Genomic DNA, 27,973 nt, shown 5'->3' with positions numbered 1-27,973 from the left:
TTAGTTTTCTGCCGGCCACGGGGTAACACCGGTGGTTTGTTGTTGCAGTCAACTTTCGTCGCCATTGTGGATTTTTTCTTTTTGGTGATGTACAATTTCTTGGTTGGCTTTTTTGCTTCATCAGTTAGCTGCCTAGTTATTAGCAAGTTATTATGAAGATGTCTGATGCTAGTTCTTCCTCAGTTAGGTTTTGCAGCAGTGGCTGTAAAACTAGATTAGCTAAACTATGTTACGTTCGCTCTCCAAATGTGTTAAATATAGGGGTCAGTGCTGTAGCAAGGAATTAACTTGTGATGAGTTCTGTAGTTTAGATGAACAAGGTTGGAAGACTTCAAACTCATTTGGATAAGATGGACAAAGATAGGAAAAGGAAAACAGCTCTTAGAGCGGGTAGTAAAACTAGAGTAGAGACAACTCCCGTGCCTTTAGAGGCAAACAAACCGTCTCTATCTTCTCCACTTTTATCGAATATTTCACCTATTGATAGTCCTCCAACTTCAGTACCAATTACTCCAGACCAGGTATCCCATGTTTCCGATCCCAACACCATTTCCTTGTTAGAGTCCAAGATGGACAAGAAATTTGAGTTCTTGGCAAAATCCGTTATGGATTTGGGTATGTCGTTTCGTGCGTTCGTAGAGAAGTTAAGTGAAAAGGCCAGTGTTAGGCCAAGTGTCAGTGTCGTGTCCGAGGAGGCGGCTGTCCATTCCCCGTTCTCCTAAACGAAGGTCACTGTCATACTCCCCAGCTCCCGGGAGAAGACATACCGGAGGTCGAAGGAAGACTGGGGGAGTTTGCCCACGGTCAGTCGCCGACTCCGTCGACATAGTCGACTCGCGAGTGCCCAGAAAACGCCGCTGGAAAGGCTTAGATATCAGTGACGCGCAGTTGTTGTCTGACTCGGAAGTGCAGTCGCCTGTGTCGAGGCGAAAAGTGTGGAGTGATTTAGTGTTGCGTCCGTTGAAGAGACATGCCCAGCATACGAGAGGGATGTCACCGCCTGTTAAGAAATCCAAGGAGCACTGGAGTCCACAACCTTCCCGCAGTTTCGCACCGGACCAGTTTTTCCGGGAAGATCATCAGTCCTCTTCGGATAGTGTAACTTCGGACGGAGTCAGACACTCACGTGCGTTACAGTGCTCGCGCGCTTGCGAGACTGCCTTGCCTAGTTGTGTATCGATAGGAGTTTCGACTTGTTCGCCTCATTCGTCTCGAGCTGTTTCAACTCGTTCGCCTCATTCGCCTCGAGCTGCTTCAACTCGTTCGCCTCATACGTCTCGAGCTGTTTCGACTCGTGCGCCTCATTCGCCTTGAGGTGCTTCGACTCGTGCGCCTCATTCGCCTTGAGGTGCTTCGACTCGTTCGCCTCATACGTCTCGAGCTGTTTCGACTCGTGTGCCTCATATGCCTCGAGCTGCTTTGACTCGTTCACCTCATACGTCTCGTGTTGTTTCGACTCCCAGTCATTCATTTTCGAAGAAGAGCCGTACGACAGCCATGACTTCGTCTTCGCCTAAGGATGATGCGAAGGCCAAACCCTTGCTAGAGGATTCCGCTTTGGGTCCCTTTAAACATCAACTCAAGAATTGATGGTCTTTTTAAAGAAGACAACGAGCCAGACGGAAGAGGAAGACGGGGTATCGGCCGTCCTGTCGGAAGAGGAAACTCAAGACCAGGATGCGAAGCCCTCTTTTGCTTATTCTAGTCTGTTAAGGTTTCTTTTACAGACTTATCCAGATTTTATTTTAACCAGCTTCGCCTTCTTCACCTCCGTCGATCCAGATTTTATTTTAACCAGCTTCGCCTTCTTCACCTCCGTCGATGTTTGTGAAGGATAGGAGATCAGCGCCTTCTAGGTTACCGAAACTAGTTCTTTCTCAGTCCTCGAAGAAAGCACTGAAGGAAGTAGAAGAGTGGCTTGCTAAGAAGAGGGAGTCAGGCAAGGCTTCGTTCGCTTTTCCTCCGTCGAAGCTGCAGAATAAAACCTACAGGTTTTATGCGATAGGAGAAGTTCCTTCTTTGGGAGTTTCTGCCTCCTCCCAAGGAGACTTCTCCGGTCTTGTGGACTCAAACAGAAGAGCAGCGTTCTCGGCTGCGAAAGTGTTCTTCTCTTCACCCGAGTTGGATCACCTGGTGAAGAACTTATACAAGTTGATCGAAGTCTTCAGTTTTCTGGATTGGACTATTGCAGCATTAGCCAGGAAAATTGAAGATTGCCAGTCTCTAGATGAGGATTTTTATGCCGACTGGCTCAATGTGTTGTCCTGTGCGGACAGGGCAGTGAGAGACGGTTCAGGGGAATTGGCCGCCCTATTCACTATGGGAGTACTAAAGAAGAGAGAATGGTGGTGCTCCTTCACATCTCGAGGAGTAACCACGAACCAAAAATTGGCTTTGTTGTTCTCCCCCCTGAGTAAATCTCACCTGTTTCCAGAAGAAACCATTAAGCATGTGCTGTCGGACCTCGAGAAAAAGTCCACCAATGATCTCTTTCAGTCAGCAAGAAGACCTAAGGAACCTCCAGCAACAGGAGCCAAAGCTTCTCCTCTACAAAAACATCCCGTATTCCTTGGCGATCACACTCAATCGCATACCAGCTTCATACTTTTTAATTATATCCATCTTTGTCTCCAAAGAAAGCATCCTCTTCTTTCCGTGAACTTCAACTTTCTTGGGACCCATGACTATGTATGTACTGTACGTAATTATGTTATGTAGGATACGTATGTAGTAAAGTTCTCACGCAACACGATAAAGTGTACTACAACGAAATCACTAACGAATTCACGTTAATAAACAAAATCGTATAGAACGAACGAATTCCGCGAGCTTAAGATACCGATGATGCCGTGAAGTGGCCGAAAGAGCACGTCGCTATGTAGATGCATCATGGGATCATGGGAGAGATGCTGACCAATAGGAGAGAAGGATCTTATGGCGGTGACTAGCATCAGGAACCAATGGGAGAGCGGGAGGATGGTGGTGAATCTACTCAGTTGGCGGCGCGCGAGTTTTAAAATTGTTATTGGTGGTCCAGGCGAATTTCAGACTTTACAGCAACAACCTTTTGTATCTTGAACAATTTTCGTATGTAGAGCCGCAAAAATCTTCATATTTGCTTTCGTATCTCGAGTTTTTCGTAAGTTGAGCCTTTCGTATCTCGAGGTACCACTGTATAATATATTCTTTTTTTTTATCATCTTCAGTTTTCATTAAGTTTGTACTCCTATAAATAATACACCACATACCATTGCTCATAATCATACCTCATGATGGGGCTGAATGACCCTTTGGGTCCTAGTCCCGGGTCTTAAACCTAAATCTCACACATCTATCCATCCGACATATGGTTCTTTGCTTTCCCATAAGGGGGACACTTACCACTTACCTCTCTCTAATGAGAAAATCCCAGAAGACTGACTCTGATCTTTGCAGTTCCATAACTCTGATCAGATGCCAGTGGCTGGATTCCCTTCCTTGCTCTTATGACCAGGAAGGAAATCTCAGGTAGGTTGAACCCCAGTCAGTTCACTGGAGCCCACTCAGATTCCACCCATCAATCAGAGTCTTTCTATTGTAAAGGACCGATGGTTTGTATATTGTGTAGGAACAAGTCACAATTTTGAAAGTAAATTGTATTTTCCTAACTATACAAACCTAGGTACTTTACACTAAGTGCCCACCTCATGCCACCCCTCAATCTGTACCTGGGCCAAAAAGCAAATTGGAAATTGTTTACATCCGGTCAGATGGACTACCAACAACTGGACTGGTAGTTAACTACTGAACTGCCTTGTTTGAAGATTTCAGCGGCCGTGTCCAGGCTATGCCTGAAGCAATTCCTATTGTAAAGGACCTAGGCTTGTATAGTTAGGAAAAATACAATTTACTTTTAAAAATTCTGATTTTAAAAAGAGAACCCTAAGGCAATATCATCAAAGTGCATTTCTCCAAATAGCCCTTTCCACAATGTAAAGGTAAATGACTGAAATCATAACATGAATGTTCTGTCCATATAACATTAAAACTTACATTACAATTAATATTAGAAAATGTAAGCCAAGTAGAAAATTATGTTTTTGTACATGAAAACTTACCCAGCAGATATATACTTAGCTATAGACTCGGTCGTCCCGACAGAATTTCAAAAACTCGCGGCACACGCGACAGGTAGGTCAGGTGATCCACCATTCCCGCCGCTGGGTGGCGGGGTCTGGAACCATTCCCGTTTCTAAGCCATAATTTCTCTGTCGGTTGAACGGACAACACCTATTGTTCGTTCCTCCATCTTGGATTTCAACTCGTTTGCCGAGAATTTGGATGGTTTTTTTGGTGACGTATTCTGTTTTTTTCTCTGGCTTGGCATACGCTTATTGTGGAACTGTGTTTTTCGACTTTGGTTTTGGCTACTCTTTCACGATGTCTGACGCTAAGGCTTCACCTATGTTTAGAGTTTGTAGTAGAGAAGGTTGCAAGGTTAGGCTGCCGAAATCGGCGGTAGATCCTCATAGTGTTTGCGCTAAATGCAGAGAGAATGAATGTTCTTTTAATAACTCCTGTATTGAGTGCGAAAACCTAACAGAGCTTGAATGGAAGGAGTTATCTTCCATATGTTAGGAAGCTTGAGAGAGATAGAGTAAGGAAGGCTTCAGCTAGGTCATCTAGTAGATCTTGTTCTCTAGAACAAGAAGTTGTTAACTCTCCTCCTAATGATTTTCCCTTAGCATCAGCTGCTGCTCCCTGTGCTGAATCCAAAGATTCTTCTTCAGAGAGGGAAAATGTTAAAGCTTCCATCAGAAACTGCAAGCTCAGTTACGAGCTCTAAATGAAGGTAAGAGTGGTGACAGTGATTTGTGCAGTGTCCCCAGTGCAGTGGAGGGGGCGTCTGACCGGTTCCTCATTGCTCCTAGGCCTAGACCTCTTCCAAACTCCCAGGACCAGGTAGGAGGAATGTCGAAAGCCGCAGGGAGGATGCAGAACATCCCCAACGGTCAGCGTCCCTTCGGCAGATCCTGTTGTAAAGTCCCAGGCTGCCTTGGATTGCCGCAGAAAAGGCGTCCTAAGGGAGTGTTTTTCGGCCTCAGACTCTTCCTCTCCTAAACGAGGATGGAGTTCGGCCTCTCTATCGCACCCTTTGAAGAGAGCCTGGAAGGCGCCAAAAGGAGACGCAGCTGATTCAGCCCAGAGCGTTTTCCCGAGAATTGGCCCTCGGTGCCTAAGAAGACGAGACAAGAGGAGCCCTCTCTTCAGGATCCTACGAAGAAGTTTCTGATAAATCTGCAAGAGCAGTTAGCCTCTTTAGTAGGCTCCTTCGCTAAGGATTCAACAAGGAGGAAAGATGTTTCGCTCCCTGTTAAGAGTTCCGCTAAGCGCCCCTCTTCGTATAGGAGAGAACCCTCACAATCTCCAGGGCGATTATCGCCTTCGTCGAGAGACTCGTCGGACAGGAGTTGTTCTCCGGATAGGAGAGTCCTTTCGCCCTATAGGCTTTCTTCTCCAAAGCGCCCTCTGGTGGGTAAGACTTTGAATCCTGGTAGACAGGTAAGAAACTGTAGCCCTCTCCTCCCTGCGAGACGCCGTGAATCGAGCAGAAGTCTCGATCGGTTTAGGTTCAAGGAACCTGAAGAAAAACTAAACCGATTTAGGTATCAGGATCCTTTGGGACTACAGGACCAGGAGCCAGGCAAGGCGCAAAGAGGCAGTGAGACGCAAGAAAGGGCGTCAAGAGCCTCTCAAACCACAGGATTCAGGACGTCAGGAGTCTGCTAGAAGGCAGGAATCAGGACGCCATGAGTCAGGACGCCAGACAACAAGAGTCTAGTAGGCGCAAGAGTGTTTCGGACCGACAGGAGCCTCATTCTTCGTATAGAAGTTCGAGCGTTCAGCGCTCCCCTTCTCAGGAAAGGAGTACACTTCCCTCCCGGGAAGAGCCCGATCACTCCCAAACGGTCTCCTTCAGTGGATCCGTTAGAACAAGTATCGGAAGAGGAGGAGCCCGTAGATGTAGCAGTTTCTGACTACAAGAGGCTCTCTCTTTTGCTTCTCAAGGAGTTCGGAGACTCCCTTCATCCTGCTGATCCTCCTTCACCAGGATCATTAATGTCGAGCACAAAAGCTCACAAGCCGTCTTCCTTCGTCAAGATGCGCCCTGCTCTTTGTATGAAAAAGGCCTTAAAGACCTTTTCAGAGTGGTTAACCTCTAGAAGGGAAGCGGGCAAAACAGTTTTTTCCTGCCCTCCTTCCAAGTTAACAGGTAAACCGGGAAGGTGGTACGAGACCGAGGAACCAATGGGGTTAGGCCTCCCTTCATCCGCAGACGCGGATTTCGCCTCGCTAGTGGACTCTTCCAGGAGGAAGTCTTTGCTTTCTGCTAAAGCAACATGGGGCATGTGTGAGCTTGACCACCTTCTAAAGGGCCTCTTTAAGACCCTAGAAGTTTTCAACTTTATGGACTGGGTTTTGGGAGCGTTAGCTAAGAGAGCTCAGGACACTGACTTTTGTCTCCATGGAGGAACTTTCAAGTGTCCTGGCTTGCTTGGACAGAGCGGTTATGGACGGTTCCGTAGAAGTTGCCTCACTTTTCGGAACAGGAGTCTTAAAGAAGAGATCGGTCTTTAGCTCTTTTCTAGCAAGAGCCGTTTCTCCCTTACAAAGAACATCTCTTCTTTTTGCACCTTTGTCCCCTCATCTGTTTCCACAGGAGACTGTTAAGGAGGTTGCTAAATCTCTTACGGAGAAGGCAACTCAGGATCTCCTCACTCACTCAGCCAAGAAGTTTAGGCCAGCCGTGCCTATCGAGAAAAGAGAGAGACCCTCTTTTGTTCAGCCCTTTTGAGGTGCCTCTTCTAGGACCCCTCTTAGAGGTCGCAGACCAGATGAAGGAGTAGACCATCTAGAAGGTCCTTCGGAAAGTCTAGATGAGCAGGGAGTCCTCCAGACAAAAGTAGGCGCCAGACTACTCCACTTCGCAAAAGTCTGGGCGCAGAAGGGAGCGGACTCTTGGTCCCTCTCGATCCTGAAAAAAGGATACTTGATCCCCTTCAAGGAAAATCCTCCTTGACAAACAACTCCAAGGGAGTTGACTGCAAGATACTCGGATCCGGTCCAGAAAGCTTGCTATTTTGCAGGCAGTGGAACAGATGATTTCCAAAGAAGCGGTAGAACTGGTTCAAGATCTCCAGTCTCCAGGATTTTACAATCGGCTGTTCCTGGTACCGAAAGCATCGGGGGGATGGAGGACCGGTTCTAGACGTCAGTGCCCTGAATTTCTTTGTTTTGAAGAAGAAATTTTCGATGGAGACGTCTTCCTCTGTTCTGTCTGCTCTTCGTCCAGGGGACTGGATGGTGTCCCTGGACCTTCAGGATGCGTTAATTTCCATGTGCCAATTTCGATTCCTGCAGCAAGGAAAGGAATTATCTAAGATTCATGTTCCAAGGGAAAGTATTCCGTTCCCGAGCGATGTGTTTCGGACTTTCGACTGCCCCTCAAGTCTTCACGGACATCATGAAGAATGTAGCTTATTGGCTACATTTGGAAGGGATCAGGATCTCATTATATCTGGACGATTGGCTAATAAGAGCCCAATCGGAGAAAAAATGTCTGGAGCGACCTTTATTTACTCTAAATTTGACAAAGTCCCTGGGACTTTTAGTCAATCGCGAGAAATCCATGCTGACTCCCCAGCAAAGTATTGTCTATCTGGGGATTCAGATGGATTCTCGGGATTTTCTAGCGTATCCTTCGCAGGAAAGACCAGAGAACGCTGCTCAGAAAAGGTGGCAGTCTTCTTAAGGAAAGAACATTGTTCCGCGAGGGAATGGATGAGCTTACTGGGGACCCTCTCCTCGATGGAACAGTTCGTTTCCTTAGGAAGACTACACCTACGAACCCTTCAATTTTATCTGAAGGAGAGATGGGATTGGAAGTCCAACAATCTGGGAGAAACCTTTCCGATCTCGAAAGGAATCAAGGAGAATATCCGTTGGTGGTTAGATCCACAGAAACTAAGCAAGGGAATCTCCCTTCACTTACAGAACCCTCGCCTAGCGTTATTTGCAGCCGCCTCAGATTCAGGGTGGGGAGCGACCCTAGGTTCGGAAGAAGTGTCAGGCACTTGGGAAGGAGAACCAAGTGTCCTGGCACATAAAACAAGAAAGAACTAACAGCCATTCATCTAGCTTTAGTTCATTTCGAGGAGCAGGTCTCAGGTCTGGGGATTCAAATCCATTCAGACAACACAACAGCCCTCTCATATATAAAGAAACAAGGGGGGACGCATTCCTTTTCCCTGTACGAATCAGCAAAGGATCTGCTGATTTTGGGTTGGGCTCAGGAAAGGAAGATCTCTCTTCTCACAAGGTTTGTGCAGGGAGAGAGAAATGTCCGGGCAGATCTGTTGAGCAGAAAAGACCAAGTCCTACCCACAGAATGGACTCTCAATCCTCAGATTTGCCAACAACTATGGCATCTGTGGGGAAGGCCCAATATAGACCTGTTCGCGACCAACAGGAATCACAGATTAGAGAACTATTGCTCCCCGATCTTCGGAATCCACAAGCAGTAGCAGTAGACAGCTTTCTGCTAGATTGGACAGGCTTGGACACATACGCTTCCCTCCTTTCAAGATAGTAGGGGAAGTATTGAGGAAGTTCGCTTGCTCGGAAGGAACAAGAATGACCCTCATCGCTCCCTTCTGGCCAGCTCTCGATTGGTTCACAGAGGTGCTGGAGTGGTTAGTGGATTTTCCAAGATCGCTTCCACTAAGGAACGATCTTCTCAAACAACCCCACTTCGACAGGTTTCACAAAAACCTCCCCGCTCTAAGTCTGACCGCCTTCAGACTGTCGAAGGACTTGTCAGAGCAAGGGGCTTTTTACGTGAAGTGGCGAAGGCTATTGCAAGAGCCAGAAGAGTCTCCACCTCTAGGGTATATCAGTCGAAGTGGGAGTTGTTTAGAAGATGGTGTAAGAGGAAGAAAATATCCTCTTCCAGTACCTCTGTAACTGAAATCGCAGATTTTCTTCTATATTTGAAAAAAGACTAACCTAGCAGTATCAACAGTGAAAGGTTACAGAAGTATGCTGGCCTCAGTCTTTCGACATAGAGGACTAGATCTGACCAATAATAAAGATCTCCATGACCTTATAAGGTCTTTCGAAACCACGAAAGACCATATAATCAAGAAACCTAGCTGGAACATGGATGTGGTCCTCAAGTTCCTAATGTCGGAAAAATTCGTACCGTCTCAGACAGCTTCTTTTAGAGACTTAACTAGAAAGTCCTTATTCCTCTTTGCGTTAGCGACAGCTAAGAGAATTAGCGAGTTGCAAGCTTTGGAAGGTAAAGTGGGTTTTAAGAAGGATTCAGCGATTTGCTCCTTTAAACCACTTTTCTAGCAAAGAATGAAAATCCCTCAAAGCCTTGGCAAGAAGCTTTGAAATAAGAGGACTCTCTTCACTAACAGGAAGAGAACTAGAGAGGACTTTGTGTCCAGTCAGGGCACTCAAGTTCTACCTGAAGAAGAAAACGTTGCTAGGAGGTACAGAAGAAAGTCTTTGGTGCTCTGTAAGAGATCCGAAAAGATCGATTTCAAAGAATGCCCTTACATTCTTCATAAAGGATGTAATAAAGGAAGCTCACCTTACGTGCGATGAAGAGCACCTCAAGGTTCTCAGAGTAAGAGCGCATGAAGTGAGAGCCATAGCTACGTCAATGGCATTTCACAAAACATGGTCTCTGCAGGCACTTATAGAGTTCTACGTTTTGGAGATGTAATTCTGTGTTTGCTCGGAATTACCTAAGAGACGTAAAAATTTCGTACGAAAAGTGCTTTGCTCTGGGAGCGTATGTTTCGGCAAATTCAGTGCTGGGAGAAGGGGCTGAGGCTAATCCTTCGTAATTTACTTTAGTGTTTAATTTATCTTTTATTGGTGGTTGTTTTTATTGGTTGATTGTCAGAGGGAATAGGGAACCCTCTTGCAATTCATAGATTATAACAGTACTAACATGGTCAGGTGATCGGGATTAGGCCTCAGTGCTCCTTGTGATTACTATAGTAACCTTAACTCTGTCATGTAGAGGGCGAGTCTCCATTGATATGACAAAAGGTCAAGGCTCTACCATGTAAGTGGGTCAGCCCCCATTGGTACGATCCAGAATAGGCTCTGTCGCGTAAGCGGGCTAGCCCCCATTGACACGATCCAAAGAGTTATTCAGCCATAGGTCCATACCTCGCTGAAACTCTTGAGGCAGGCAGACTCATCGACAGTAGTCATGAAGTCTTCAGCCCAATCAGGTAGGAACCATGGATTATTTTATCCAAGAACATATGTTGTTTTTTCCCTGTTTTTTAATGTATTTAGTTTAAGTATTATTTTGTTTTTAGCTGTCTCTTACCCGCCACCAAGGGTGCCAAATCAGCTAAGTATATATCTGCTGGGTAAGTTTTTCATGTACAAAATGATATTGTTAAGATACAATAAGTTTTTGTACATACTTACCTGGCAGATATATACGATTAATGGCTCACCCATCCTCCCCTCAGGAGACAGGTGGAAAAGAAATTATGGCTTAGAAAACGGGAATGGTTCCAGACCCCGCCACCCAGCGGCGGGAATGGTGGATCACCTGACCTACCTGTGCGTGTGCCGCGAGTTTTGAAATTCTGTCGGACGAACCGAGTCTATAGCTAAGTATAAATCTGCCCAGGTAAGTATGTACAAAACTTTATTGTATCTTAACAATATCATATATATCCATAAGATGTAATAATTTTTATTGTAGTGAACAGAGTGGAAGGAATGACCTCTATACAGTAGTATATTCAAGAGGGCATACAAGCCCAATCGTGAATACATTAAACCTTGGAATATAAATAATTATGACTGACAAGCTAATTAACTTTACCATAAGGGAATGGTTAAAAGTCTACACCAAGTTTTGGGGTCTCTCTCTCTCTCTCTCTCTCTCTCTCTCTCTCTCTCTCTCTCTCTCTCTCTCTCTCTCTGCATGCATCTCTGTGTCTTACTCCAACCATACTTAAAGACTCCACCCACTAAAGCAACTCTAGAGCTGACTGATGGAACACAAAGAATGATCCCCATTGTTTAGTAAACACTTACTATATAATTTTTCAAAGTTTCTCACCAAGTTGGAGACTTGTTGGCATCTGTACTTGGCTAGTTGATGTGACATTGTATGTCATAAGACAACATTTCATTTATTACAACATTAGACAAAACCAACTCAGCTTTGGCAATTCATTATTCATCTTCAGTCACTTCTCATCCATGGAAAAGTGTGTACCTTATGGATGTGGCCTCCAGCACTCATTAATGTGGCAACTGAAGTAGCAGTGGTCATCTTCAAACAACTCCATGCCTCTTCTTGTGGCCTAGAAAAGACCTTGTTTGGTGGTTGAACAATGGAAATTATCTAAAGGAGTTCCAAATTTGTTATGCCTCAGTTCTCAGACTCATTGAATGAGGGCTGGGGCACACACCTAGGGGATCTGATCTATCAGATCTGGTGTGTGGACAGAAAATGACCATCTGCCATCAGTGTTTTGGGTGTGTGGAGCACTGATAGCCCTTAAAGCATTCTGAGTTCTTGTGGTGTGGCATTTTATGGTGCTGAGCAACAGCCTGGCCCTAGTGCATACCTTAACAAGTAAGGGGTTAGTAGTTGACCTGATTTAGTCAGTTGGCAAGGCACATGCACAAGTGGGTTATTTGACATGCCACAGACCTGTCAGCCTGATAAATTCAGGGTATGAGGAATGCTTTAGCTGACTAGTTCAGCCACTAGGGCCAGGTGGTGGGGTCAGAGTTCTCAAACACATCATAGGAGGAGTAGGGCATACGCATGGAGTTCTTATCTTTTTAGGTGTTGGGAAGGACATAAAAGAACCTTCATATGTACATCAGTGTTGAAAATTTATGGAGGATTGATAACCCTGAAAACATTCAGTTATCAGCGATTTTCGCTTATCACCAAGGTTTCGGAATGGAACCTCCGCCGATGACCAGAGACTGCCTGTACTATCTCTGCACCAATAATCAAGGAACTATAAGCTATCTTTTAACAGTAGGTAAGTATCCAAATACATAAAATTTTATAATAAAAGTTTAAATTATTTCAGGACTCAGAATGACCCTAGTGGCTCCTTGCTAGCACTATACTGCGTAGTCTTGACTTTTCAAATGTGTTGTTTCTTATATCATTTTGTTTTCCAATTTAAAAATAAAAGTTAGTTAACAGTAGTATGTTTTTTTTGTAGCTGCGGCAATTCCAGAAAAAGAAGGGCACAAGACGTGTTGCAGAAAACATCTCCAAGGAAAGTACCCCAGATGTAGAGGTGTGTATTTTAGTAATATAGGGTGTGTTATTGTGTAGCAATGTGATATGAAACTATTATAGTGCATTCTCTTCTGTACCACTGATATCTGTTAACTGTGGAAACTTTTTAATGTATTATATGAAAACAGTAAATAAATCTTGTTTAGTTTGTTACTACTTATGTATCAGCCTTTGTGTGGCACATTTAGTTATGCATTTAAACTGGATATAGTTTTAGTTCCACTGTTATCAGTAATGTATAAACCTCCCATAGAACTTCCTTGACTTGAAGTATTTTTTATTATGCTGTTGAAAATACCCTCTGGCCATTGAGGTCTTCCATAATTAAGGTTTGTTCCTACACGATATACAAACCATCGGTCCTTTATTATTAGGAATTAATTTTGGTGAAGCTGGAAAATGGCTGTTGAACTCATGAACAAGGTGGTTAGGCAGTAACTACCATACGGTAGCAGGGAACACCTGCCTCCCCGGATGTAAATAGCTATTCTAGTTTGCTTTCGCCTCAAGCGATGCAGACATGTTTTCATGAGTTCTTTGCCTGACTATCGTTAAACTCTCTTTTTCCTGGTGGGATCTTTTTTTACTTTTTCTGTATACTGTAGTATATGTAGTATATTTGATATTTATTAATTTATGCAAACCGCAATTTGTGATAGCCTTGTGTAGGCCATCTTCCCCCAGTGTGTGTCTTGGGGTCGGCGACCGAGGATGTAACATTCGCTCCCCTATCATTCATCTTCATGCCCTCTGCTTGTGACGCTGCAGGCAAGTTTGTTGGGAGGAAACTTCAAGGAAGGTTGGCAAGTGTTGCTTCCAACGGCACCCTTGGTAACCGACCCTGCATCCTCGTTTCTATTTTGTGGTAATCTTTCCTTCTGGTGGTCTCCTTCGAGAGGATCTCTCCTTTGCTCTCTTCACTCATTTGTCGGGCGAAGATTGCCGGGGGCAGTGGTGGGGTGGGGGGCAGTTGGGCAAACTTTCATAAGGGCCTCCTCTTGCTTCATAGGGCAGTTCCCCTCAGAGTGAGAGGGGTCACTCTTTCTACTAATGGCTCGATTTTCACTGTTGGTTATCCTGGCCTCTTGGGTTTTCAACTTTGGCACTCTTGTATGCTGTGGCACTGTCTCTTATCTGTGGTCGTTGGTCAGCTCCTGCTGTTCCTCCAGCCCCAACTGCCCTGTTTGTTCCTGATGCTGATACGTGCTGACATTCCATCAGCTCCTGATGGCCAGGCCGCTCAGATATGTTCTCTTGCCTCAGCTGCCCTGATTGCTCCTGTTGCTACTCTTGATGTTCTTGTTGCTCAGGTCACTCCTGTTGTGCTTCCTGCCCTAACTTCCCTGGCAATTCCTGTGTTTCCTGACCACCATCCTATAGAAGATGTTGGAGAGGAGTTCAGGGAAGAAGTTCTGCGAGATGTAGCACTTTCTTCAACCTTGTCTTTGTCTTCTGCTGCCTCCTCCCCTTCTCCTTTCAAGGTTCATTGGTCGAGGAAGAGGAAGGCTGCTTCTCCCCCACTAAGAAGTCCTGTCATGGGGCTTCTAAAGGACTGCCTCTTTTCGAGGAGGCAGTGGGTTCTCTCGTCAGCTCTTCCCGAAGGCCGGGAACCAAATCGCGTACCTCACCAGGTTCTTGCTTTTCTGGAGCCGTGGACGTGCAGACTTCAGTTTGTGCACCCGCTGCTAGTTTTAAGGAGTCTTCTTCTAAGACTGGTGCTGTTTTGGGGGCTCAGCCTAGCCGAGGCATTTCAAGTGCTTGAGTCTCTGTGGAGTCTCAAGCACCCTGAACTGGTGCCAGAGAAACCTCTCACCATCCAGTTCAGGCACAGGTTGAGAGAAAAAGCCAAGACATGCAGGTGTCTTGGCTCTCCCTGCCAGTATTACTGCAACCAGTGCTCAGCCTGGGCCTAGTCTGATGTCTCAGTTTCTGACTAAGCACCTAGTGCCATGGTTTCAACTGAACACCTGGTGCCTTGCTTTCAACTGAGCACCTGGTGCCCCGGTTTTTAACTGAGCACCTGTTGCCTTGATTTTGAATGAGCACCTGGAGAAGCAGGAAGGAGATTCCCTTCAGAAGTCTTACTGGGCTTCTAAGGGACTGTCTCTCTTTGGGGAGGCTGGAACCTCATTGGCTCTTCCTGCTCATGGGGCGGGAGCCGATTCACATTCTCCTTTGGGGTCCTGTATTTTAGGAGCCTCAAGGGTGTAACCTCTTGAGGCTGCGCTCTTGGTTCCAATTCTTAAAAGACTGTGTCTAAGACAGGCGCTGTGCCTGTCCCTTCTTGGTTTCTTAGGAAGCCAAGAGGAGATCATTCCCATTGATCATTCGCACAAGATTTGCGACTTTCTCCAGGCTTTGGGATTCCTTGGCGTCGCAAGTGCTTGGCTGGAGACTTTTCGAGTACCCGGGATTCTCCGGAACGAGAGAAGGTGCTGAGTCATTTCAGGTGTTTCAACACCACTTGCCAGCTCTAACTTGGTCAGGTCCCATCCTTCGTGTCTTGGACTTTAGGGTCCGAACATGCAGGATAACAGACACAGAATTACCCTTTAAGCTTCTTCTCGAAGGGGTTTGGCCTTGAAGGAGACTAGAGCATTTAGGGAGGAAATCGATAGTTCTTGGCAGATGTGTGCCACGTGCCCAGTCCCCAATCGCATTTGCATGATCGGCTTAGCTCTGCTCACTCGGCTCCATGTCATGGCTCGTCTTGCCTGTTATGTCAGGCCCCTTGTTGCATTCATGCAATCAACTCTGTTTGGCTTGGCTTGCTTGTGGCTCAGCTTACTTAACATGCAGGCCCTGGTTGTTCTCGCATGATCAGCTCGATTTGCCTCTGCCTACTTGGATCAGCCAAATCGAGTGCTTGACTCTCTTCGAGTGAACTTTCCGCTCTCCTCAGGTTGGTGCTTTGCCAGAAGCACCCTACTTTTCATGTGCTGCTGTCATCACAGGTTGATGACTGCCCACCGTCTGCTTTCCCCCACTGGTTCTTCTAGCAGGACAGATAGGAATGCCTTTTCTCCTTTCCTGTTCTCTTAACCCTCTCGGTTGTTCCGAGAGGTGCAAGGCTGATGGAGAGAATTCAGACAACTTTGTCTCTTTTCCGAGTTCGGCTACAAAGAATTACATCTCGGGATCGATCCTCAGATTGTCTCATCATACACCTGAGTAGTCAAGGAAGGTTTACTTGGGGTCTGTCGAGGTTCTCCCTTTAAGGAAAGAAAGTCTCCTCGTACACCCGAGTAATCGAGGAAGGTTTCCTTGGGGTCTGTCGAGGATCTCCCTTCAAGGAGAAAAAATCTCGTTGTACGCCCAAGTAGTCGAGGAGGGTTTCCTTGGGGTCTGTTGAGGTTCTTCCTTCAAGGAGAGAAAATCGGGAATATAGTGAACCCCCGTATCTCCAGACTCACGTATTCGTGGATTTCTCTCTGGAACATAATGTATATTTATATCCCCATTATTCGTGGAAAATTTGCCTATTCACATTGTTTTTCTATGAGAAATAACCACAATTTCCTGTTTTTTTTTATCAATTTCATTATAAAGTACACTTTTTGTGATAAAACTACAGGCAGTCCCCAGTTATAGGCAGGCGCTCTGTTCTTGGCGGGGTGCTGATAAGCGAGACCAGACATTAACCGAAACTCTGCAGTTTATGGCGCTGAGATTCAGTTAATGGCGCCGATATCTGGTTAATGGCACCTCTTTTAGGTATGCTATGGTGCCATAACTATTATTAACACGTTAGGGCACCATAACTCTATTATCAGCATCTTATGGCGCCTATAACCGAAACTTGGCTAGTTATGGCGCCATAAATCACCAATTTTATTGTAGTGTCTTACCGAACAATTATAGAGCCGTGATTTCCACGAGCGGCAGGATACTAAATTCAAATTTAGTGCGTCGGCGTCGCCAACACTGGTGGTGATGACGTCATCTCCCTCCACTCGCAGGAGAACCAGGTACAACTGCCCAGGTGAATCCAATTCTTTTCCTGCCGGCGTCCGGTGAACATCGGTGGTCGGTGCGGTTGGATGACTTTGCTTCGCTTTTTTTTCTTGTGGATTTGATCTTCGGAATTGGTGAAGTACTCTTTTTTGGCGTTGTTGTTATTTTGCTTTTTATTTAGGCGTTGCCATGTCGGATTCTAGTCCGTCAGGAGTTAGGTATATTTAAATTTTGCATCTCAGGATGTAAAACTAGATTATCCAAGTTAGAGTATGATTCTCACACTAAATGTGTTAAGTGTAGGGGACAGGTTTGTTCAGCAGATCGAACATGTAACGAGTGTAGTGATTGGACTGATTCTCAATGGAAGTTTTTTAGTTCATACTCGGAGAAATTAGCTAAAGACAGAATTAGAAAAGCAGCGCTTAGGGAAAGTAGACTTAGCTCTGCTTCGTCTTGCGATGCATCTGTTCCTTCTGTTTCTCCTCAAATTGTTATGTCTCCTTTAACTACACCTCCTATTCCTCCTACTAATCCCACTTCGCCGGCTTCCCGTGTAGTTTCTTCCGACACCATTGCCAGTCTGGAATCGAGGTTAGATCAGAAATTTTCGGTACTAGCGAATACGGTTTTGCAACTTGGTAATTCAGTTAAGACGTTTTTGGAGAAAGCGGCTTCAGGTAAGAGTGTAGTTGAGGGTGCGTCTGTCTGTCCTGACACGTCTCCTAGACAAAGGTCACTGTCCAGCTCCCCCGCACCGGGGAGAAGACATACCGGAAGTCCAAGGGAGTCGATTGGGATTTGCCCACAGACAGGCGCCTCTCTTGTTGAGCCGTTGCGCCTCAACAGGGCTCGGTTAAGCATTGGAAAGGTGTTGCGGTCAGACGCCTTTCGAATGATTCAAGCGATTCGTCTCCGGTCGCGCGGCGCTCTTGGCGAGATTCGCCCGTTTCGCGTCCCTTAAAGAGGCGTTCAGGCGCCGATTCTTCGCCTCCTCCAGTCAAGCGGTATAAGGAGCCTGAGAGTAGGGTTGCGCCGCGGCCGTTAGCGGCTCGTTCGTCGCCTCAATCTGTGCCTTTTTCGGCTCCATCTACTAGTAGAGATTGTGGTTTTAGCGCTGTAGCTAGCAGTTCTAAGGGTGTTTCTTTAGGCGCTTTTTCGTTTTCTCTGTTACGCCTGATGCGCCTGTTTCGCCTCGAATTTCGGCGGCTCCGAGCGAGGCGCAAGTAGTTTTTTTTTTCCGCCTCTGCTGAACATTTAGGCTCTTCCAAGCCTACGTTAACTGTTTTTGATTCGTCTCTGGCGCCTTTGCGCAAGCAGTTAGAGATGTTAACCAACTGGATGAATGAGTCCAAGGGTGGTTCGAAACCTTCAGATCCGGTTGTAGTTCCGTCTACTGCTTCGGCGGTATTGGAGAATGAAGAAGAAGTAGAGGAGGAGGATTCTCATCACCTCTCGTGTTATTCACGTCTCCTTAGATTTCTTCTGGTATCTTATCCAGATTATTTGAGAAAGCGGCTCCGCGCTCCCCAACTTCGACTTTTTTGATGAGGAGGAAAACTTTCAGACCCTCTCCTCCCAAAACTTGTTCTATCTAAAGCGGTTAGGACATTCGTTGAAAGAGACTGAGAAATGGATGTCTATGAAAAGAGACTTAGGGAAGGCTCTTTTTGCTTACCCTCCCTCTAAGTTGCTTCGTAAGAGGTATAGGTTTTATGTAACTGGGGAAGCTCCTTCTCTGGGAGTTTCTGCCTCCTCCCAGGGAGACTTCTCCAGTTTAATCGACTCCTCTAGAAGATCTGCTTTCGCCGCAGCGAAAGTTTTCTTTACAGCGCCTGAGTTGGACCACGTTGTAAAGAATCAATTTAAACTTTTGGAAGTCTTAGCTTCCTTGATTGGACTATTAGCGCTTTAGCGGCCAAGATCGAAGACTGTCCTTCTCTTTCTCAGGAGTTAGCGGAGGATTGGATTGGTGTTCTGTCCTGTGCGGACAAAATCATTAGGGATGGATGTGATGAGTTAGCTTCGCTCATCGCCTTTGGTACCCTTAAGAAAAGGCAACTTTGGTGCTCCTTTGCTTCTAAAAGGGTTACTTCCCAACAGAAGTCTGCTCTCTTGTTTGCCCTGTGAAAGATAACCTCTTTCCAGACGATGTAGTGTTGTCAATTTCGTCTGCGCTAGATAAGAAATCTACTCGGATTTACTGGCACAGTCTACTAAGAGACCTAAAGCTCCTGTGGAGACTGTTCCTTCGGTTTCTCCTCTGGCCCAAGTGCCTTTTCGAGGGAGAAAACCCAAGCGCTTCTTTCGGCCGAAGTCGAATTTGCGACCTCAGTCTAAGGCCTCGGCCAAGGTTAACAAACCTTCCAAATGAAAGCTCGGTTCTTCATGCACCAGTGGGAGCCAGGCTGGCTCTGTTTTGGGAGGAATGGGAAAAACAGAGGAGCAGAAGCCTGGATAGTGCAAGTACTCAAGTTCGGCTATCGTATTCCTCTCGTTTCACCTCCCTCGCTCTCACCTGTGCCAATTCCATTCCAGGCATACTCTCCGGGCTCAGACAAATTTCTGGCGCTAGCCGCAGAAGTGGAAGCGCTTGTTCTCAAAGAAGCGATAGAACAGATAGAAGGGGATTTTCCTCCAGGCTTTTACAATCGCCTTTTTGTAGTTCCCAAGTCATCAGGGGGCTGGAGGCCGGTTTTGGATGTGAGCGCCCTGAACTTGCATGTCCAGAAAACAAAATTTCATATGGAGACCACTCGGTCGGTTCTGGAGTCCATCAGACAGGGGGATTGGATGGTCTCTCTGGACATGCAAGACGCTTATTTTCACATTCCGATACATCGCGAATCTCGGAAGTACCTGAGGTTCATGTTCGAAGGCAAGGTGTTTCAGTTTCGGGCGCTTTGCTTCGGACTAGCGACCGCTCCTCAAGTTTTCACCAGGGTTCTATCCCCGATAGGAAGCTGGCTGCACATATTAGGAGTAAAGAATCTCCCTCTATCTGGACGATTGGCTTCTCCGGTCGGAATCAGAGAGTCGGTGCATGAAGGACCTTGGAACAACTCTGGATCTTGCCAGAAAGTTAGGAATTCTGGTCAACAAACAGAAGTCCCAGTTGGTTCCATCTCAGAGCATCCTTTATTTGGGGATGATTCTGAATGCTCAAGTTTTTTGGGCTTTTCTGTCCCCAAGAGGGTTCAAGGCTGTCTGGAGACAGTTTCAGGAGTTCTTGGACAAAAAGGTAAGTTCTGCAATCAGTGGATGAGGCTCCTGGGCAAATTGACGTCAGTGGAGAAATTTGTGACGTTGGGAAGACTGCACATGAGACCTCTGCAGTTTTTCCTGAGAGCCTCTTGGTGCAGGAAGACAACAACCAGACTCGATTACCTTTCCTGTCACAGATCAAATAAAAGAGGACCTAAGGTGGTGGCTCTCTCGAGCAAGGTTGGAAGGAAGAAGGGTTAGATTTACGACCCATCCTCCCGAACCTACAGTTCTTTTCCGACGCATCGGACACAGGTTGGGGAGCCCTACTGGGAAATCAACGGACTTCAGGAACTTGGTCGGAGAAGGAGAAGAAGTTCCACATAAATGTAAAGGAACTGTTAGCAATTTTCTTGGGGCTCAGACAGTTTCGGAGTTTAGTAGAAGGTCGAGTAGTGGCAGTGCATTCCGACAACTCCACGGCTCTCTCGTACGTGCGGAAACAGGGGGGGGACTCAGTCTTTCTCTCTGTACGAAGTAGCCAAGGATCTCCTCCTGTGGTCAAACGAAGCGAAGGTTCAGCTAGTCCCCGAGATTTGTTCCAGGAAAGATGAACGTCCTGGCGGACGAGTTAATCGTCAACAGCAAGTGTTACCTCTGGAGTGGACTTTGGACAACAAGATTTGTCAGAAACTTTGGCGCCTTTGGGGACAAACCGTCAATAGACCTGTTCGCGACATCAAGGAACAACCGTCTTCCTCTCTTTTGTTCTCCAGTCCCCAGATCCTGTAGCTTGGTCGGTGGACGCAATGCTGTTGGATTGGTCGGGTCTGGAAGCTTATGCATTCCCTCCGTTCGGTCTAATAAGAGAGGTGCTGAACAAGTTCATGTCGCACAGCAATGTAACACTAACGTTAATCGCTCCCTTTTGGCCCAGGAAAGAGTGGTTCCCGGACCTTCTCCAGTTGTTAGTAGACTTCCCCAGACTTCTTCCTCCAGAGAAGTGGCTTCTCAAACAACCTCACTTCAAGAGGTTCCACCAAAACTTGTCCGCTCTAGCTCTGACAGGGTTCAGACTGTCCGGAATCTTGTCAGAGCGAAATGATTTTCAAGAAGAGCTGCAGAAGCTATCGCTCGTTGTAGGAGAGAGTCTTCTAACAAACTCTATCAAGGGAAGTGGAGAATCTTCAGAAAGTGGTGTAGAAGTGCTAAAGTCTCTACTTCTGCGACCTCTTTAACAGAAATAGCAGATTTTCTTCTATTTCTTAGGAACTCTAAGAAACTGGCTCCTTCGACGATCAGAGGATATAGAGCCATGCTCTCTTCGGTTTTTCGACATCGAGGTTTGGATATTACTCCAATTCAGATCTGTCGGACCTCATTAGGTCTTTCGAAACCACTAAGCTCCCGCGAAAGATACAGTGGCTTGGAACTTAGATGTGGTGCTTAAGTTCCTCATGGGGCCACCGTTTGAGCCTTTGAAGTCGGCTTCACTCAGGAACTTGACTAAGAAGGCACTTTTTCTTATTGCACTAGCTTCTGCTAAGCGTGTCAGCGAATTGCACGCTATAGACAAAAGAGTCGTTTGTTCATGACACTTACCTGTCAAGATATATATATATAGCTGTATTCTCCGAAGTCCGACAGAATTTCAAAACTCCCGGCAAACGCAGTGGTCGGCCAGGTGGTTAGTACCCATTCCCGCCGCTGGGAGGCGGGTGTCAGGAACCATTCCCATTTTCTATTCAGTTTATTTTTCTCTGTCGCCGGTCGGTAAACAACTGTTTACAGACCTCCGCCTAGGATTTTGGAAAACTCTTTGTTCACTTGAGTATTTGATTGTCTCTTGGTTTTTTTGAAACTTGCTCGGTGGATTGGCATACGCGATTGTGGTTTGTCTTTGAATTTGGTTTTGGATTTCTCTAATATGTCTGGATCTTCTGCAACTAGTTTTAGAGTGTGTACTGTGCTAGAGTGTAAGGTGAGGCTACCGAACGCTTCGGTAGATCCTCATACAGTATGCACGAAATGTAGAGATCATATTTGTTTGATGAATGATAGGTGTAAAAGAGTGTGAAAGGTTGACCGAAAATGAATGGAAGACTTATGATTCGTATGTTCGTAAGCTTGAAAGGGATAGAATCAGAAGATCTTCCTCCAGAAGTGCTTCTGTGAAGAGTAAGGATAGTAATTCGCATTCTAACCTTCCTGTAGAGGTTGTTATATCTAACCCTGTGTATTTGCCTTCGGGCAATGAAGCTATTGCTTTCTTCCATCATGGAGTCGATTCGTGCACTAGAATCGAAAGTGAGTGTATTGAAGACCACAGTGAAGTGTAGTGGAAATATTAGTGCCCTAGTGTAGTGGAGGGGGCGTCAGATCGGTCCCATAGTGCCTCTAGGAATAGACCTCTGTCGGACTCCCAGGACTCAGGGAATGGACATGTTGAAAACCGAAGGAGGGCTACGGGAGATTCCCACCGGTCTGGCGTCCCTTCAGCAGATCCTGTGGACGCTTCCCAGGCTGCCGAAGCGTGGTGATCGAGCACGGATATTGAAGGAGTGCTTTTCGTCCTTTGAGGCGTCCCTCCCCTGACCGGGGAATGGAGCTCTCGGAGGGCCATCTCACGAGGAGTACGAGTTTGACACTAGGTGTCGCACAGGCGGCCAGCGTCTTTCTCGTCCTCTTAGGAGAGGTTTTAAGGAAGTGGACGCTTCACGTCCTACTTCTCGTCCTGTTCTTTCATCATCACCCGAACACTTCGAAGAATTGACGCCTAAGAAGAGAGGCAGGACGTCTTCTGATGAGGACGCTTTTGAGAGCTATCAGCGTCTTAGAGTTCAAAGGAAGAAGAGGGCTCCAATTCGCCCTTCTTCGCATATGATGAGTCCTTCTCCTGAACGTGGAACCTCACCGTCTAATGAGACTCGTAGGCAATTGCGTCAACGATTGTCGGCTTTCTTCGCAAGGGGAGAAGAGGAGCCTCATCGGCGTAGAAAGGATCTTTGGCTTCCTGTTAAAAGATCGAAACAACCTTTGTCGGCTTCGCCTCGCTCTTTAGCCTCTCCTGCGTCGTCTTCTTCGGGATCCTTCAGACTCAACCGAGAACACGCAAGTGTTTCCGGAGAGAGAGTGTCCAGAAGTGGCGATGGGACAGAAGCGTTAGTTTGTCGCACAAGCGGCCCTCGCTTTTGTCAGGAGGTTGAGAACGAGCAAGAGAAGCCTCGTGTAGACGGTTCGACGGACTTCTGCATCAACTCGACGCTTCTATCATGAGAGAGCCTACCAACGCCAAAAGTATCAGGACGTTCCAGAAGGCTCTAGGATTCAAAGAGAGCAACGTTTAGATTATGTGTCTGATCTTACTCCTCAAGAAAGGGAAATGCTGTACGAATATCGACGAATGGCTCGTGCTTTAGAATATGAGAACTCGCAACGCGTTAAGAGAGATCGTAAGACTCACCAGGACGCTCGAGAGGACGCCCCGATACAGGTTAAGCGTCCTAAGCGAAGTTTGAAAGACGCTCGACGTCCATTAGAGCACGTCCCGCTTCAGGACGCTTTTGAGGACGCTTCTTTGATGGATAAGCGTCTTGTAGACATTAGAGTCCAGCGGGATCGGAAGCTTTCATTGGCACGACTTCCTTGTGAGTCCTAAGTCTCGCTCCCTTAGCAAGGGCGCTCGCGATGACGATAGACACCCGACTTTTCGGGATTCTCGGAAAGAGAAACGTACTCAATTGAGGGAAGATCGACAGGAATCCCGCAAAGAGGCTTTTGAAGAACCTTTGCCTTTAATGACTTCGAAAGACAAGGCTTTACAAGAGAGTCTGAAGTTTTCAAAGACAACGGCGGATCATTCGCGCATTGTCTCGGCTATTCCTTCAGCGGATAGAAACTCCCCCTTACGAACAGAGCCTCAAAGGAGAACCACTTCTTGTTTAGCTAAAGAAACTTCGGACCGTCAAGATCAAGGAGAGTCTTCTAATCGATAACGCATCCTGCAGAAGAGGAAGAGCCTTCAGAAGGTCGTTACGGAATTTATAGGCACGTTGAACGCGCTTAACTGCAAGGAATTGTTTTCGGAAAAATTCCAAGCACCAGTTCCTCTCTCGCCGCCATCGCAACTATCCTCATCCAAGACGAGAAAAGCTCCGGGTTTTGTTAGGATGGCTGCTTCGCTTTCTACTAAAAGAGCGTTGAAGAGGATGAATGATTGGATGGAATCAAGGAAGACGAAAGGAAAGACGTCCTTTGCGCTTCCTCCAGCTAAGCTAAACGGGAGAGCCGGTATATATGGTATGAGACCGGAGAAGAAACAGGGTTGAGACTTCCGTCGTCTGCGCAAGGTGACTTCTCAAACCTGGTCGAAGCACCAAGAAGATCTTACCTGTCCTCGGCTAAGGTTTCATGGACTATGCCGGAAATAGATCACCATCTAAAAGGACTGTACAGGACGTTGGAAGTATTCAACTTCCTAGATTGGTGCTTGGGAGCTTTAGGTTTGCAAGCTAAGATCCCAGAATCATTGTCATTAGAAGAGTTATCGAGCGTCCTGTCGTGCATGGACAAAGGAGTAAGGGATGGCTCGGATGAGTTTAGCTGCCCATTTTACTACGGGAATATTAAAGAAACGAGCGCTTTTCTGCAGTTTTAACGGCTAAAAGCAGTTTCCCCTACGCAGAAAGCGGAGTTATTATTCGCCCCCTTTTCTTCCCATCTTTTTCCTGAAAACATGGTAAAGGATTTATCTGTGAACCTGAAAGAGAAAGCGACACAGGATTTGCTGTCGCAATCATCTAGACTTCCTGCGACACAATCTTCTTCTCGAGTAGCTCAGGTACCAAAGAAGAATTTTAAGCCCTTTCGTGGCAAAGCACCATCAAGAGCTGCTACACGAGGAAGGGGCTTTGCTAGAGGCAGAACCCCCGCAAAGCAAAGAGGAAAGAAGTGACAACCTTGCCCTTCAGGCACCGGTGGGAGGGAGACTTTCTCTCTTCGCAGAGGCTTGGAGAGCAAGGGGGACGGACACCTGGTCCCTCATGATTATAGAGAAGGGATACAAAATTCCCTTTCTCTCCATTGCCCCCCCCGTTTGAGCATGAAGCCTATAGACCTGTCACCAGCTTATCAGCCGCAGAAGCAACAGATTCTACTCGATTTATTAGACCAAATGATCGAGAAAAGAGCCGTAGAACGAGTACTCTTGACAGATTCCCCAGGCTTCTACAACAGGTTGTTCCTGGTTCCGAAGCAGTCTGGGGATGGAGGCCTGTCCTAGATGTCAGCAGTCTGAACCTTTTCGTGAAGAAAGAAACGCTTCAAAATGGAAACATCACAATCGGTCCTAGGGGCCTTGAGACCAGGGGATTGGATGGTGTCATTAGATCTCCAAGACGCTTACTTCCATGTCCCCATCCATCCCAGTCCAGGAAAGTTTCTCAGGTTCATTTTAAGAGGACAGGTCTTCCAGTTCAGAGCTCTATGCTTCGGACTGAGCACAGCTCCCATGATTTTTCACTTTCTGATGCGGAATGTGGCAAAGTGGCTTCACCTCTCGAAGATACGAGTCTCCCTTTACCTGGACGACTGGCTCATACGGTCGTCGTCGAGAGCAAGGTGTCTGGAGGACCTTCAGACTACGTTACTGTTGGCGAAATCTTTAGGCCTCCTGATCAATTACGAGAAGTCCCATCTGATCCCAACACAGTCCATCGTGTATCTGGGGATTCAGATGGATTCAGTGGCTTTTCGGGCTTTTCCGTCGCTAGAACGTCAGCGGAAAGGCTTAGAAAAAGTGTCAGCCTTCCTGGAGAAGGAAACATGCTCGGCGAAGGAATGGATGAGTCTGCTTGGTGACCATTTTCTTCGCGTGGAGAAGTTTGTTTCTCTAGGGAGACTACATCTCAGGCCCCTACAGTTTTTTTCTAACAGAAAATTGGCAGGACAGACAAAACTTAGAGGAGAATTTGAGAATATCCCCGTTGGTCAAGAAACACCTATAGTGGTTGGCTCGATCCCACCAAGATGTCGAAAGGAGTGTCCCTCTGTCTGCAGAGCCCCGACCTTGTGTTATTTACAGACGCGTCTATGACAGGCTGGGGAGCAACTCTGGGAAAGGAGGAAGTGTCAGGCCTCTGGAGAAAAGAACAGAAGCCTTGGCACATCAACCTCAAGGAGTTAGAGGCGATTCGCTTAGCGCTTCTAGCCTTTCAAGAACGAGTCATAGGCAAGTTGTCCAGATCAACGCGGACAGCACCACGGCCCTTTCTTATATCAAGAACAGGGGGGGACACACACTCGTTCTCTCTACAAGATAGCGAGAGAAATCCTGTTATGGTCAGAGGAGAGGAACATAACTCTCCTGACAAGATTTGTTTCAGGGGTCCAGAATGTCAGAGCAGACATTTTAAGCCGTCGAAATCAATTAATTTCGACAGAATGGACTCTGCACATAGAAGTCTGCCAACAGTTATGGAGACTATGGGACGACCAATAGTGGACCTCTTCGGCGACTTCGAAAAACGAAGAGACTGCCTCTTTACTGTTCACCGATCATCGACCCGGCCAAGCAGTAGCAGTAGACGCAATGCTTTGGGACTGGACGGGGATGGATGTATACGCCTTTCCCCCGTTCAAACTTCTGGGAGAAGTAACAAGGAAGTTAGCAGCGTCGGAAGGAACCAAGGATGACACTGGTCGCACCATTCTGGCCAGCAAGCGAGTGGTTCACAGAGGTCATGTCCCATACTAGGGACTTCCCAGAATCCTACCAGTAAGACCCGATCTTCTCAAACAGCCCCACTTCGAGAGATATCACCAAAACCCGTTCGCTCTGAGTCTGACTGCATTCAGACTATCAAGAAACTGGCAAGAGCGAGAGGGTTTTCAGGAGAGGTGGCAAAAGCTATCGCCACCGCGAGAAGAGCTTCCTCTCAATCTGTCTACCAGTCTAAGTGGGCTGTTTTTAGAAGATGGTGTAGGAAAGAGGGCATTTCCTCCTCCAAGACCTCTGTGAGCCAAATCGCCGATTTCCTGTTACATCTTAGGAATGTAGACAAGTTGGCAGTATCAAACAATTAGAGGATATAAGAGTATGCTGTCAACTGAGTCTTCCGTCATAGAGGCCTAGATTTGACGAATGATAGGGATCTTCACGATCTTCTGAGATCCTTCGAAACATCAAAGGTTCCACAGGTTAAAACACCTTCGTGGAATTTGGATATAGTTCTAAAATCTTTAATGGCGAGTCCCTTTTGAAACCTTTGCACGAGGCTTCGCTGAAAGATTTAACGAAGAAGGCCCTCTTTCTAACCACCCTAGCCACTGCGAAGAGGGTGAGTTGAAGTGAACAAGCAATTAGCAAAAATGTTGGATTTAGGGGACACAATGCAGTCTGTTTCTTGAGTCCTTCCTTTTTAGCTAAAAACGAAAAATCCTTCAATCCCTGGCCTAAAAACTTTGATATCAAGGGATTAACAGGGATTGTTGGTCGAGAGCCAGAAAGAGTCCTGTGTCCTGTCAGAGCTCTAAAATTCTATCTGGATAGAACAAAACAAATTAGAGGTCAATCAGACAATCTTTGGTGTTCTGTGAAAAGACCTGATTTACCTATGTCTAAGAACGCCTTAGCGTTCTTCTTGAGAAGCACCATCAGGGAGGCCCATTCGTCCTGCCCAGATAGTGATTTGAAAATTCTGAAAGTCAATGCTCATGAAGTTAGAGCTGTCGCAACTTCGATGGCATTTCAGAAGCATATGGCGCTCAGCGATATTGTGAGCACTACATTTTGGCGAAGCAAACTCTGTGTTTCGCTTCACACTACCTCAGGGATGTGAAAGTGACATATGAGAACTGCTTTTCGCTTGGACCATACGTATCAGCAGATTCAGTTTTGGGTACGGGAAGTGGCACGAATCCTATCCTTTAGAAAATGGATAGGTGTGCTTTTATTTTATGGTTGTTGGTTTTTGGTTGTAGGGTCGACCGCTAGAGGCGGACTTCCCTTTATTTTAGCCTTAAAAGTTTTGGGGACTAACTTTGTTAGGCTAGGTCAGGTGGTGGTTTTTTCTTTGCTTCGCTGCCCTTAAAGTATGGTCAATATGGTCTAGACACATTGTGGTCACGCCCCGTTGTCAGATCATCTAGATCTCACCAGCTATACAGGTCACGTCCTTGCTGAAGACTCTAGTAAAGCAAAAAAGCAGGACTTGGGTTGAACAGTAATCACGAAGTCAGCTACGCTAACAGGTAAGGAACCAAGATGTCTATCATCTGCATGTGAAATGTTTCCCAAAATCCTTTTATTCTGTCCCTCCCCACCTCCAATGGTGGGAATCAGCTATATATATATATCTGACAGGTAAGTGTCATGAACAAAATGATATTGTTATGATACAATAAAGTTTGTTCATACTTACCTGGCAGATATATATAATCAAGTACCCGCCCAGCCTC

The 27,973-nt window shown here is 46.4% G+C and overlaps 1 protein-coding gene across 1 annotated transcript in view; it reads left to right on the top strand.

The window, feature by feature from the left end:
• LOC135195676 (golgin subfamily A member 2-like) overlaps window positions 1-27,973 on the top strand; it is a 212,058-nt gene that overhangs the window by 1,150 nt on the left and 182,935 nt on the right. The window contains exon 2 of the mRNA XM_064222066.1: window positions 12,279-12,356. Within this exon, the coding sequence (XP_064078136.1) occupies window positions 12,279-12,356 (78 nt within the window). The remainder of the gene's footprint in view (window positions 1-12,278; window positions 12,357-27,973) is intronic.

Source organism: Macrobrachium nipponense, chromosome 16, assembly GCF_015104395.2.
Source record: "Macrobrachium nipponense isolate FS-2020 chromosome 16, ASM1510439v2, whole genome shotgun sequence".
Classification (NCBI taxonomy): Eukaryota; Metazoa; Arthropoda; class Malacostraca; order Decapoda; family Palaemonidae; genus Macrobrachium; species Macrobrachium nipponense.
Note: the sequence above shows the minus strand (reverse complement) of the source record. Positions and strands in the feature narration are given on the sequence as shown.